General features: G+C 35.8%; 1 protein-coding gene across 1 annotated transcript; it reads left to right on the forward strand.

Annotated features, from left to right (window-relative positions):
• The first annotated feature begins 1,332 nt into the window (after window positions 1–1,332).
• Window positions 1,333–11,378, forward strand: ZNF146 (zinc finger protein 146). Its single transcript, XM_090260697.1, has 2 exons — window positions 1,333–1,963; window positions 8,344–11,378. Exon 2 carries the CDS (start codon window positions 8,471–8,473, stop codon window positions 9,347–9,349), a length of 879 nt encoding a protein of 292 aa, XP_090116823.1. The 5' UTR covers window positions 1,333–1,963; window positions 8,344–8,470; the 3' UTR covers window positions 9,350–11,378.
• The last annotated feature ends 3,411 nt before the right edge of the window (window positions 11,379–14,789 follow it).

The raw sequence follows: 14,789 nt of genomic DNA on the forward strand, positions 1-14,789 counted from the left end.
ATGAAACGTGTCTTTTATGGGGAAAAAATACAGACTTTTTGGCCAATCCAATACATGGTATTTGGGAGGTTATTTTGTCCCTAGTTTAGTTATTCACTCAGGGTGAATGCCTTATCCTGAGAATGATGTTTGCCAGTTATTTCTGAGAACTGTTAAGTTAAGGACTTCTCAACATTATCTAGCCATTCTTGCTACGCCTACCACACTATTGTGGTTCCTGTAGCACCTGTTATTTTGGGTGTTTTGTATCACACTTACATATAATTTAGAGTTAACATATATTCTATTAGTTTTACTAAAGAGGTAGTCTGTGGATTGGCTGGTTGGTGTTATTCCACCCTGTTTATTTTTGAAGTTTGTGTGGTTTTCAAGAAGAAGTATCTGAAAGACTCAAAACCAAACAGCCAGTGTTTCTGTCAAACTTTTTCTTGCCTTCTTGATCATTGGTATTCCTAGGATTCTCTCTGTCCTTGACCATCTTTTTTACATAATGTGTATATTCTCTTTAAGTAGTCACAGTAACATTTCATCTATGTCTTCAGCAGCAGTGACATTCTGACAAATTCCCATTTTGATTCTAGGCCTCCTCTGAGCTCATCTACGTATACAATTGACAAATGGATTTATCTGTTTATATGTTCCTCAGAAACCTGACACTGAATTTCTAGAATATCAAACTTGGTCTCCTTCCTGTTACAGTTGGTCTTCAGCCAACTCACCCTCTGATGTACATTACTGTTTAAAGAAGGCTGTAAGCCTTCCATCTCTGCCATACCCAGGTACAGATTGTTGACCAAGGCTTTTCAGTGTAGACAGTGTGTATGTAAGCGATAACAATTTTTTTTTAGAATTTTGCTTTTTAAATATGATTTCAACATTATAGAAATATGAAGAGTAGTGCAGAAAAGTCCTGTATACCCTTTACCCAAATTCACTGATCATTTGCATTTTTTCACTTTACTTTTTCTTCTCTCTTTCTCTTAAGTATGTAATTCTTTTTCTGAAGCGTTTGAGACTAAGTTGCATATTGCTCCCTTTATCTGTAAATACTGTAGTGTGGATTTTGTAAGAACAAGGATATTTCTTTTTTATAACTCAGAAAATTTAATACTGATACATTACTATCAATTCATCCCATATTCAGATTTTGTCAGTTGTCCTTCGAATAATCTTAAAAATGTTTTTTGAATGAATGGATGAGCATATTTACAGGACATTTCTAATATGTAGTTTTACTCAGAGTATAATGCAAACAAAGTAAATATTAGGATTCTAGGAAGACATTTTGTGAGGTTGTTTTTATTCCTGAATATTGTCAAGAATAACTTCCTACACATTATATACATGCGGCTTAGTTCTGAATAGGTATATGTTACTGTCATAGATACGAGTATTGAATTCATCCAGGAATAAGAGCCACAGTTAACACATTGCGTACGGGTGGCGAGAATTCTTGTCATTTCTAAAAGGCATTTAAATTCCCCGGTATGCAACGTGTTATGATCCACTCAGGACTATGCAGGTATGTGGTACTAGAGAAGAATAGCAACTAGACATACATAAGTAAAATTCTGAAAGTAAATATCCTTTCTTTTGCCCATTTCAGGGTTTGTGGAGGCTTATATGGTATGGCTCTGAAATTCAGGATTCAAATAGTCTTAGTCCCTTTGCTCATATAAGTGTACATTTTTTAAAGATAAAAGGTCATTACTTTCTTCTTTTTCACAGGTCCCTTTTCTTATGCATCCCTGGAAATTGTACCTACCTCATCCTTCAGAAAGCCCTGAGGCCCGAGGGCTCAGGCTGAGTTCTAGAATGGTATTTTGGCCCCAGCATTAACATTCTAGTGGTGTGTTGTTTTCCCAGTAGCAGGTTATAAACTGACCGAGCTGTACCTGATCCTCTGTTGGAGCAAAGAAAAAATTGGATGGTGGAGAAAGAAGTGGAAAGGAAATTTGTTCAGGTGAGTGAATAACCAGACAGGTTTCAGTTGTTCAGTAAGCATTGACCCATGAAATGCTTTTAAGTATGTTTTCTTACAGGCCCTAGTCTTGGGGTATCGCTTGATACGAATTCTTTAGATACTTGAATGCCATTTTCAGTCACCATTTTTTCTGTTTCGGTATTCTACCTCTTTATTTAGATTCTAGAGGACCTGGTTCCCCTGTTATCCTTAATCTGAATATCCACATTTTGTACTTCATTTACATTGCTTCTATGTGATTGTTCCCTCTTTCATTGGTACCTTCAGTCTCGTATATCCCAATGTGTATAGATTGTCTTCTATAGGTTTTGAGTCTTTACATGTTTTGTCTGACATTGAAGTTTTGTTTGTTTGTTTGTTTTTAACTGACCACTCTCATTCTCTCAGTGGTTAAATGCTTCAGAATTATATTTTATACCTGTGATCATGCTTCCTGTTTTCTCATCCACCTCCTCCATTATACAGCAATAAACTGCCTCCCTTCCTTCTGCCCCCATATACCTCTTTCAAAAGTTGTTGCCTTAGAAATCAGTTCTGCCTTTCTGCTATGTGTGTGTGTGAATGTGAATATATGAGTCTGTATTTCTTTTTTTACTATAATACATGAACTTGTCAAAAAAATTTTAACATTAAGGTAAAAAATGAAAAAGTCTTACTAATCTCTGAGCCCTGTTAATATACTTTTTCAGAGATGCAGACACTTAAGAGTTTCACATGTCCTTGAGGTAGTTTATGAATAAGCCTGCATATATTATGTATCTGTGCTGCAAATAGGAATATGTAAGCCCTTAGTTTTCCTTTTTATATAAATGGTGGTATGTGTTATGTATATAGTTTTGTTTTGTCTCCTATTAATGGCCATTTAGGTTGTTTCCAGGTTTATGCTATTGAAGACACAAGCTCATATGCTTGTTCATATCTCTGCAGAAATATGCAGACACACCTACATAATAAATTTAAGTGGAAATGCTGGGTTAAAGTTAGTGAGTAGATTTGGTTAGAAAACAGAACAGATCATTGACTTTGGCTTTTGTTCTGAGTGATTTGGGAGACCATCAAAGGGTTTTGAGCAGAGGAGTGATTAGGTCAGAATTACATTTTGGCTGCTGCATAGAAAATAATGTATGTGGTTGGGGCAGGGGGCAAGACTAGGAGAGTAACTGGAGGCTATTGCAGTAATCTAGGTAAGAAAATGGTTGGAGCTGAGCTAGTGACAAGTAGTCAGATTCGTAAGATATGTTAAAGGACTAGCTGACAGGATTGGCTGATAGATTGATGACTCCAAGGTTTTAACCAAAAGAGAGTAAGTTATGTACTGAAGGAGGAAGACTTCAGTAATTTTGGAGATAGATCAAGAGTTTTCTTTTGGACTTGTTAATTGTGACATATCTACTGATCATCTAAGTACTTATTCAGGTAGGCAGTTGAGTATACAAGTCCTGAATTTGGGGAGATGGAAAGTTCTAACTTTTTCTGTACTGCTGTACTCACAAGCTGCTTTATAAAATGATGGTGTCTCTGCATTTCCTTGCCCGGTCCTACTTTTTCTATTATTCAGGGATGCCAGGTGGCCCACCATGTCTCCTGTATTCAGCTGGCATTCCTGGATTGTGTTGTTAAAAAAAAGGCTTATGTGGCACTTGAGGCTGTGCCTTATGTTTTTGGAGAGCATGGTGCGTGAGAGGCCTCTTTCTAAAAATAGCAATGGCAGCTGCCCACTCATGACCTTTCTCATAAGATGTGAGGATTATAACTTAATTCCTACTCTTAAGAACAATGATGTTTTCCTTTTTCTTTCTTTTTATGCTTTTTTTCTTCACAGATACAGAAAGTGGGCAGAAATGTCTTAATCTTACCATTGTATTAAGTATTTATGTGATATTTGAGTTAACTCCTCTAGGAACTCTCTCCTACTTCTTTCTGCTTGATTGGTGTTTTGATGATCTGAGATGTTGCTTCATCTTTCTCTTATTTCATCTTTTGCTTTTGTTTTTTTCCCTTTTCTCTCTCTTGCTGGAGGTGGCTCCTAGAGCACTGCATTCTACTTTTCCTTTTTCCCTGTATAAATTGTCAGAAAGGACTCATCCATTTTGAAGTTAGAAGTAATTCTTTTTATAATATCAATTTTATTTTGGCACCTCTAATTTTTTTGTCTTGCCTATCATAAATTTTCCTGCTTACAGGATAAAAAGCTGTCTGATTTCATTCTCATTGTGTCAGACAGTGAAATCATTAATATCCTACCTAAATTAGTGATTTTTAGCTTATTAATATCAGGTCCAGAGGTCACTCCAAACCAGTTTCATATTATGTCTGGGTTATTTCTTTTCCTCATGGTCCTTGTGATATGATCAGTCAAGCCTTTAAAAAGATAAACTTCGGTCTAATCAAGAAAGGACATATTAACCATATGAATATAAATGTAACCATATTTCCTTCTCTTTATAAAATTCTTTGACCTTGATCTCTGATTATGAAATGCTCTACCTGTTTAGGGCCTACGTTTTTTAAAACTGTTACTTCCTCTTTTATTGATCTCTCCTCTGATCATCCCTGCTACTTAATTTCTGCAGAAATTCAGAAGTTCTTCATAAACGCTATCATATATTTTTATATTTTAATGTCTGGAGGTTATATTATAAACTTCCTAAAAGGAAGGTCTATGTTTTATTCTTACAGTCTGAAGTTTTGATTACATATGAGATGTTTGTTAAATGATCTATGAATTGTGGATTTGTTATTAATTCTCAATTTTTGATGAATTTTCATACATTGAAAGAGTAGTGATTTTTATATGCTCACCACATATTCAGTAAATAATATTTTACCACGTTTGTTTTTTTATGTGTCATACACCTGTGCATGCATATCGTGTGCTGAAATATTGGGATACTTGACTCCTAAAAAATTTAAGTATGCATTTTATAAAAATAGTGGCATCCTCCTGTATAACCAGAATATCAGCATACCTGAAATGATTAGCCACAATGCCCTAATATTATGTAATATTTAGTCTACATTTCTCTGGTTACTTCCCAAATACTTTATATACCTTTTTTTTTTTTTTTAAGTGTCAGAATCTAATCAGGGTTTAAACTTTGAATTTGGTTGTCTTTTTCGTTTTTAAAATATAAACTGTTCTCCCTTCCTACCCCCGCCACCTCGATCTTGCTGCCAGTGTTTTAAGAATATTTACTGTCAGCCATTCAAAGAAAAGAGTAGAACTGTAAATTCAATCCAGCATTTCAGGCTATGTAGTTAAGATGTTAAGACTTAATTACATAGAAATTTGGGTTTAAAAATATTTGACATGAAACACTTATTTTAGAAAAAATGGATCTAATTGTGATTCAGAGTTCAGGGGAAGATGCTTCCAGGAGGTTTTATAGATTCAAAGAAGGAATAAGAGGAGTCAGAAGTACATGAGGAACATGCTATGTATAAATGTGACTGATTCATTTATTACATACTTAATATGCTTGGCAGGCTCTTCCTCTGGTCCTGTGAACTTGTTTAATTTCTGTTTAGAATGCTCTTAGCTGGTTAATTTCTGCTTAGAAATGCTATTACTTGTAAGTATCCCTCCCTTCATATATTGAATCTTGCCTTTTTAGAGGCCACTCTTTTCTAACACTGAAACTCTTTACCCCTTCTGAAATTTTTTTTATAGCAATTATAACTTTTTAACAGACCGTCTTCTTTAATTTATTATTTATCTCTGTCCACTAGAAGGTAAACTTGATGAGGGCAGAGAATTTTGTCAGCTTTGTTCAATACTGTTAATTCCTAGAGCTTAGAACTATGTCAGGCACATATTGAGAGACAAAAGTATTTGTTGAATGAATAATGAGAAATGTTTTGAGCAGTAGTCCTCAAACATTTTGGTCTCTTTACATTCTCTTTTTTAAATTTATTTTTAAATAACAGCTTTTTTGAGATAATACACATAAAATCTATCTTTTAGTGTGTACAGTTGTTTTTGGTGTATTCAGTTCACAAAGTCGTGTAGCCATCACCATTATCAAATTTTAAAATATTTTTATTATCACTAAAGGAAACCTAATACCTATTAGCAATATATATATATTTTTTTCATTGTTCATAGCAATTTTTTTAAAAGTATATTGATGATATTGTTACAATAGTTCCATTTTTTTTCCCCTTTGCTCCCCTCTTCCCAGCATCCTCCAACCCCCAGCAATCCCACCCCCCTTAGTTCATGTCCATGGATCGTGCATGTAAGTTCCCCAGCTTCACCCTTTCCTATATTAGTCTTTTAATATTTGCTTCACTGATAAATTATTTTCTCATAACTATGATTGGATTTAGGGTTCTGTTGTTTGCTTTGCCTTTTATTTCCTTAGAGTTTCTTTTTTTCTCTTGATGTGGATCTTTCATGTTAGTGGGATTTCTCAGATGTGTGTGGAATATTGGCCGCACAGTCATATTTAAGAATAATTCGCTAAAAGGTAAGTTCTTGTGCCTGGATGCTTCTTGTTATCTGTTAGGCTTCAATGGATGAAAACTGAACTGCCGTATGGACCCAGCGTGTCCTCCTTGCAGAGAAGAACTATACTGCTTTACTCCCATGAACTTAATCGTGGCCAGGTCCTTTGTTTTGGTAAAGAAATTAATACAAGCAACAAGTATTATCTTGGAGTGACATCCTACTGAGGTTTTTCATGGGCCTGTTAGTTTTTCCAGAGAAAGATCCTTTCATATTCTGCTCACAGGTTGCCAGCTTTTTTTTCCCCCCCTCATTGTGCAGAAGGGTGCTAAAGGTCTCATCATATAATATACAGATTTAATCACATTGATTTCAGTATAGTACTTCTGTGACATCTCATTTGCTGGGTGTCCCCTGAGTCAGGAACTTCTCTGATTAAATTTTAGCAAAGTATAACTTTCATTTCATATAAAGGGGGGTGCTCCTTTTTCCCCTTCACTGGGTGAGTAGAGGTCCAACTGTACCTTTTAAAATATTTTTTTTCTTTTTCCGCCTCCTTTATTCCTTGTTTTGAGGTATTTGATTTCCCTCCATTTTCTGAGTCTTTTTGATAATTTATGGCACAAATTGTCTTGCTTAACTTGGCATCCTCTTCCTTAGTACTTTTATGTTGTTTGGACTTTCTCAGTTTTCTGTGTGTTGAAAATCTTCCATTTGCTTCATGTTATCAAAAATTTGTTAATATCTCTGTATATTGATGTCCCTTTTTCTTGAGAGTTTGGGCCATTTTTTTCCCCTTTGTCATTTAATGGAGTTTAGGGAGGAAGCAATGGTTGGTTATTCCTTTCCCTTTTTTAAGCATCACAGGTAGATTTTCTCAATTTTATGTGGTCTTTTATCTTATTTACTAATTCCTCATTGTTACATTCATTGCTTAATTATGAAATGAGAAAGGTTATTTTTCAAAAGTATTCTAAGCTTTGTGTACCAATGAATGTTAATTTTCTACCTAGATATCCTTCACAAGGGTTTTCTTTTCAAAATTTAGTTGGAGACATTGGTCATGAGGCTTCATTAATATTGTGAAATGAACTAGCAGAGTTGATCCCAAAAAGCACAGTCAGAAATTTTATTTCTAGTAATGGGAAATTCATAAGTAATGACAATAACATAAAGCTAACATTTATTTTGAGTGCTTATCATGTGCCAGCCACAGCTCTAAGCACTTTATACATTAAATCCTTGAAATGATGATTCTTTGTACTCCATTTTAGAAGCCTGAGAAGATGATGAGCATATAGAGAGGCAACAAGACTTGGGAGGCAAGTTGCACCCATCTTCAGTAAAGTACAGACCAGGGGAAAAAAGCAGTGAATATAAGAAAATTGGAAAAATACTTCCTCTGATCTCAGACCATATGTCTTTTAAAGCAACACCCTTTCAACTTACCTAGAAAGAGTTTGAAACACAATTTAGACTTAATCATGAGGGATGTTGTATAGGAGCAAATCATCAGTCGTATTAATTTTGAAATTCTGCCGCAGGTTATTCCTTATGGTAATAACCTTCTTTAAGTGTAATTCAGTGTGGAAATGCCTTCAGTTCTAAAAGTTTGGACTCCCATCTACTACCATAATTTTCATACTGGATTTGTACTCTATGAAGTTACTGAGTGTGGGAAAACTCACTCATGTGTCACACCTTGTGAAATGTAGAAGGCAGGCTGGAGAGAAACCTTTTGATTCTAAGGAATATTGAAAAGCCTTTACTTACATGACATTTCTTTGAGCAGAAGGAAATTAATACTAGAGAAAAACCAATGAATGTAATAAAACTTCATTGAGTTCTAGAAAATTTATACTAGAAAGCGATAAAGTTTTCTCTCAAACATATCTTCCTTTACATTTGAAAGGTCATACACAGAGAAGCCCTACAAATGTAAGAAATGTGGAAATACCTTCAGCCAAATGTAAAGCCTCATTCATCAAAAAATTCATACTGGAGAGAAATCTTGTGAATGTGGGAAAACTTCCTTTCAGATGTCACACCTCAGTCAGCAGAGAAGTTGTAGTGGGGAAAACCCCTTTGCCTGTAAGGTATGTGGGAAGATCTTCAGCCACAAATCAAATCTCACTGAGCATGAGCATTTTCATAATAGAGAGAAACCTTTTGAATGTAATGAATGTGGAAAAGCCTTTAGCCAAAAGCAGTATGTCATTAAACATCAGAACACTCATACTGGAGAGAAGCTTTTTGAATGTAATGAATGTGGAAAAGCCTTTAGCCAGAAAGAAAACCTTCTTACTCATCAGAAAATTCACACTGGAGAGAAACCTTTTGAGTGTAAAGATTGTGGGAAAGCTTTCATTCAGAAGTCAAACCTCATCAGACACCAGAGAACTCACACAGGAGAGAAGCCCTTTGTATGTAAAGAGTGTGGGAAAACCTTCAGTGGCAAATCGAACCTTACTGAGCATGAGAAAATTCATATTGGAGAGAAACCCTTTAAATGCAGTGAATGTGGAACAGCTTTTGGCCAGAAGAAGTACCTCATAAAACATCAAAACATTCACACTGGAGAGAAACCCTATGAATGTAATGAATGTGGAAAAGCCTTCTCTCAACGAACATCACTTATTGTACATGTGAGAATTCATTCAGGTGATAAGCCTTATGAATGCAATGTATGTGGGAAAGCCTTCTCTCAAAGTTCATCTCTTACTGTGCATGCAAGAAGCCATACAGGTGAGAAGCCCTATGGATGTAATGAATGTGGGAAAGCCTTCTCTCAGTTCTCCACCCTTGCTCTGCATTTGAGAATACACACAGGTAAGAAGCCTTATCAATGTAGTGAATGTGGGAAAGCTTTCAGCCAGAAGTCACATCACATTAGACACCAGAAAATTCACGCTCATTAAAAACCCTGTGAATATTTTGAAAACTGGAAAGCGCTCATTAGGAATTTACATCTCATAGTACTTCAGAAATAATCATTCTGAAGGAGACCATCACAAATAAGGGAAACAGAAACTAAAAACTTATGGGACACCAGAGAATTCGTACTGAAGAGAAAGACATTTGTATTATAAAAATCCGGTGCCCAATAAAACAACCTACGGCAAAGATAATGCTGAAACTTTAGATGCATTTTCACTAAAATTGGGAATGGAAAACATGCTTGTTATTACTGTCTACATAGATCTGAAGATCTTCACCAATGTAAGTTTAGAAAGGAAATTATGGTATTGTTTTAGCAGAAGAGATTCTGGAAATACCTATGCATTTGTTAGAATTTAGACAAGGATAAAAATGGAATCAGGAGGTGAGAAGATAATGAGACTGTTTAAAAATGATTTGGAGATAATTTGTTCTTCAAGAAAAAATGTAGACCATGAACTATGCACAAAGGTAGGATCTATGAGGAATAAAATCAGGAATATGAAAAAGGTATATATACTAAAATGATTATGACCTTGGGAGTAGGAAAACATTCCTTATAATGAATTGAAAAATACCTAGCATTTGTACTCTGAGTTTGTATGCTCAGGAAATATGTACCAGGCTATTTACTGTGGCATGATTTGTAGTAGCCATAAATTGGAAACAACTTAAATGCCTATCAGAAATAAAGTCAAAAGTACTGAATGATGGGATGCATATATGTAAAATGTAATAAATGAGATCTATGTGTATTACAGAGAAAGATATCAAAAATGTTGGGGAAAATGAAGTTGCAGAATGATATGTCTAATACTATGACATTTTTGTATATTTGAATTAAAATTTGCCTCACAAAATTCAGTACTATATATTGGTAACAGATACATATATGTATGTATGTTTTTTAAAATGGTTTTGAAATGGATTGGAAGGATACAGACTAAACTTAATAGTGGTTGCCTGTGAAGAGTTGAAAAGGGAAGGGGATAAGTGTGTGGGGGTGGTGGGGGTGGATTGGGGATTGGTTAAAGGGGACTTGATTTTTACATGTAAATATCCATTTCTCTTAAAAACAAAAGAGACTGCAAGTAAATATATATATCAAAATACTGAATAATTCTGGATTGCGGTATATGGAGACTTGTCTTATTTTTTGTATTTTTCTGTAATTTTAAATTTTCTCAGAATAAGAATGGGGTGAAGTTGGGAACACTACCTATAGAAATCATGTTCAAATGGATTTATTCCCAAATACTCAACTTTTTATAGAAAATATTTCTAAAATTTTATCAATGATGAGTGGGTGGATTTGTTCTCTATGTAGTATGAAATTATCTATTTTATTAAAATTAAAAATAGCATAATCCAAATTTTTTTTAACATGTTATGGTGCACACTCTACGGTTGATCTACACATTTGTAACATTTTGTAACATATCATTTAAGCTTAATTTAACTGTTAGTTAAAGATACTCACACAGACTTCATATAACTTGTTTTAGATAAACCTTCTGGAATGTCAAATTTTCTGTCTGTAAATTTTCATGGGAACAGATACGCATTAATATGTTTTTGATAGTTTTATTTAAAAAAAGAAAATCAGCTTCCCACAATGTCCACAATCTGAGTTAAATGTTAACACCTGGATCTCATTTATAACCAACCTACAGACTATTTTATTCCTTCCCATGGTTTGACAAAACATCCCTTTGGGTTTTCTTCCCCTGCTTTATTGAGATGTAATTGTGTAATTGACAAATAAAGTTGTAATATATTAAAAGTGTACAATGTGATGATTTGATATACGTATGCATTGCGAAGGGAATTCCTCCCATCAAGTTACTGTTTGTTTCTTTTACAAAGATGTAAAGAATGGGATGGGTATGAGAAAAACTGCCCAGACCCTAAACAGAATGACTTCCTGAAGATGTTTTTTCTTTGTCCATATTTACAATGTAACTTTATATGTTATTAAAGGTTTTCTTGAATAACAGTGAACATCAGCAATACAGCATTTGAGGTTCATTTCAAAAGCTGCTTTTTGAAAAGCTTTTAAGTCCTGACTGGTGTGGCTTATTTGGTGTTGGGCATTGTTCCCCAAAGCAAAAGGTCACGTTGAGTTCTCGGTCACAGCATATACCTGGGTTGCAGGTTCAGGTCCTGGTCAGGGCACGTACAAAAGGCAACTGATCCATGTTTCTCTTACACATTGATGTTTTCTTTTTCTCTCTCTTCCCACTCTAAAAATAATTTTTTTTAAAAAAAAGCATTTAAACTTGTTAAATGCCACAGCATTACTGTGTATCTTTTGTTTGCCTTTTTGGAGGAATGAAAATGAATTATATACTTAGTTATCTAAATGAAACTTAGTGCTTTCTAACATGTAGTCCCCACTGCTTTTTTAAAAAGGATGTTATATACCAAGTCTACTAAGAAATTATGCCAGATATTTGTACACCATTTAAAAATTGTCTGCATTTATCACTCACAGTAGGTAAAACAAAATTATTAGTCAAAAGATAGGTTTTCCTAAATTATTACTTTTCTCCTTAATCTCTAATGTTTCACTTCTCTCTCAACTCTGCTCTTGTGTTTGTCCAACTTTGAAATCAACAGAATACCGTACTTTTTGCACTATAAGATGCACTTGACCATAAGATGCACCTAGGTTTAGAGGAGGAAAACAAAAAAAAATATTCTGAACAAAACGGTGTACTAAAATATTTAATAAAATATAACAGTAATACTTCAACTATGTAAAGTGAACAGCAGTCAACAGCGGTATTGAGAACCATCATCACTGTCATTAACAAATGAGGAGAGACTTTAAGGTTGAAGTACTCTTCTAGTTTTCTGGGAACCCCAAGAACTCATCATCACTAGTGTCAGAATTTATGGGGGCCTTTAATAACAGGCATTGAGGGAGTTAAGAGGCATCACTAGTTGTAACAATCACTGAGAGTATTACTATCCTAGTTACAGGTTCTGGTGGACTACCCCCAGTGCCTGTTATGGCTAGTGATAGACTTTAATCCCCTCAGTGCCTGTGTTACTACTAGAATAGTGACTCCCTTTGTATACTACAAACTTCAGCATTTATGGCTGTTCACCTAATTACTACTGGCCTCAGAAATCTGGTGTGCACTGTGAACAGTATGGAGGTAGACGAGACAGCTGTAGCATCTAACTTATTAGCCAGTAGGCATTGAAGAATGTTACTTAGGCTCCACCCATCTGCCTCGTGATTGACAGAGCTTAAGACAGATTGGTGATTGGGTGAGCGGTTGTAGCTGGGAGTGTCAGGCGGTTCTCTGCACTCTCCCACGTCCTGGATGATGGGCAGAGGCAGATGGCAACTGACCAGACGCCCTGAGATTCAGCAATAAAGTGGGACATTTAAGTGTCCCCAGGGGTTTCACGTGGGCCCACTTCTTTCTCTTCTAACAGCTGTCGCCACTGCTGACAGGTCAGGTAATTCAGATCATGGTCTGTGACACAATATTTGCTCCATAAGACGCACAGACATTTCCCCCCACTGTTTGGGGGAAAAAAGTGTGTCTTATGGAGCGAAAAACAAGGTAAGTTAGTGACTGGAGACAAAACCAGGGAATACTTTTAATATATATTTATGGGCCATCGCTTAGAGCTCCCCTCCCCTGCCCAGCAAGATTGTTGACTCATAGAGGAAAGTTGAATTTAAAATTCAGAATTATTTTACTCCGCGAATTAGGAGGCATATGATCTAAACCCACTGAGTACATCTATCTTACTCCATTTCAATTGATAGAATATAGATATAAGTGACTTGAATGTTAGACACCGAAGCTGGCAATCTTGGTTAATTCCATATAGTCTGGATGTGTAGTACTAGCTATCTTATATAGTATCCAATCCATGTGAGGGACTCCTAAACAGCCTCCTTTATTCTCAATCAAAGCCAGATAAAATCTCTAAAATGTCCTAATATAAGTCATAGTCTTGATAGTTGTGTCTGTTACGTAAACAATGCTATCTTTGCTTTCCTTGCTTGACTGCATATGCATTTCACATTAAAGGTATTTTTTGTTTAATAGGAACCAACAGAAGCTATTTTTTGGAAAATATGACATTGTAATTTTACTAATTACCACTGATGACTAACATGTGATTTTTGTTATACAAGGTAATAATAACCTGACATTTAATTTAGCTCTTTTTCTTTTTTCCCCCCAGTTTTTTCATCTAATTCAGGAGTCCTCAGCCTCCCTCCTCCCCTTCCGTGGCTGCCTTTGCGTTACTGCCTGAGCTCCGCCTCCTGTCTCTGACCACCCCCTCCCCTGACCTGAGCTCTGCCTCACATCCCCTTGCCCCTTGTCTGTGGAAAAACTGTCTTCCACGATTCTTGAACCTCACGTTCATTAGAATCACCTTGAGAGCTTGTTGCTGAGCCCCACCTCCAGAGTTCCTGATTTGGTAAGTCTGAGATGAAGGCTGAGAATTTGTGTTTCTAACAAGCTCCCAGGTCATGCTAATGTTGCTATGCCAAGGATCACACTTTGAGACTAATGATCTAAACCATTTTATCTTCAGAACATCTCTGTTGGGTAGTATACTATACATATCCTCCAATTAATACCTAGAAAAGTTGAGAGGTAAATGACAAGTTTACTGTTTTACATCTATTTAGTGGGAGAGCCAAGACTAGAGCAAGTTATGGCTTACGACTTTCAGTGTAATGGGAGAAAAGGCTCTTGTAAACTTCTTGGACAAATATTTGCTTACTACCTATTACATGCCAGGCATTTATATATGTAATAAGTATCAAAGCAACATGTTGCTCCCCTCTTGAGATTTTACTAGTGCTCTTGTAAATGGTCGGGGGAAGAGTTAATTTTCTTGTTTTGTGAAAAATGAAGTCTTTCCAGAAAGTATCCAGCCATGTATTATGAAAAATAGAGGCATTTATTAAAGAAGGTATAAGAATCATTGTACATAGGGCACTTAACATCTCAGTCCCCTTCAAAGTAGGCACCTTGGAACCTCACAGTTCTCCCAATCTCCACCAGCTTCCCTGGCATAATTTCCTGAATTTCGTCAGTGGTCTGAAAACTTCCCTTTCAAAGGTGATTTTCATTTTGAGAAAAGCCAGGAATTGTAGGGCGCCAAATCTGGGCTGTAGAGGGGCTGAGTGACCCTGGGTGATTTGATGTTTGGAAAAAAACTGCACGAGATGTGCATGAGATGTGATGCATGAGCGGGCACACCATGATGAAGCTGCCAATCACCAGTTGCCTATAGGTGTGGCCTCCTGAATCACCCAAGTAGGTTCTGTGGAGGACTATTAAAGCTTAATGCAAAATATTTTTTTTCTAGAACTTTAAAAAAAAATTTTTTAGAGAGAAGGGAAGGGAGAGAGAAAAAGGGAGAGAAATGATGTGA

This window comes from Furipterus horrens, unplaced genomic scaffold (assembly GCF_987537825.1).
Source record: "Furipterus horrens unplaced genomic scaffold, mFurHor1.1.pri manual_scaffold_13, whole genome shotgun sequence".
In the NCBI taxonomy this organism is placed as follows: domain Eukaryota; kingdom Metazoa; phylum Chordata; class Mammalia; order Chiroptera; family Furipteridae; genus Furipterus; species Furipterus horrens.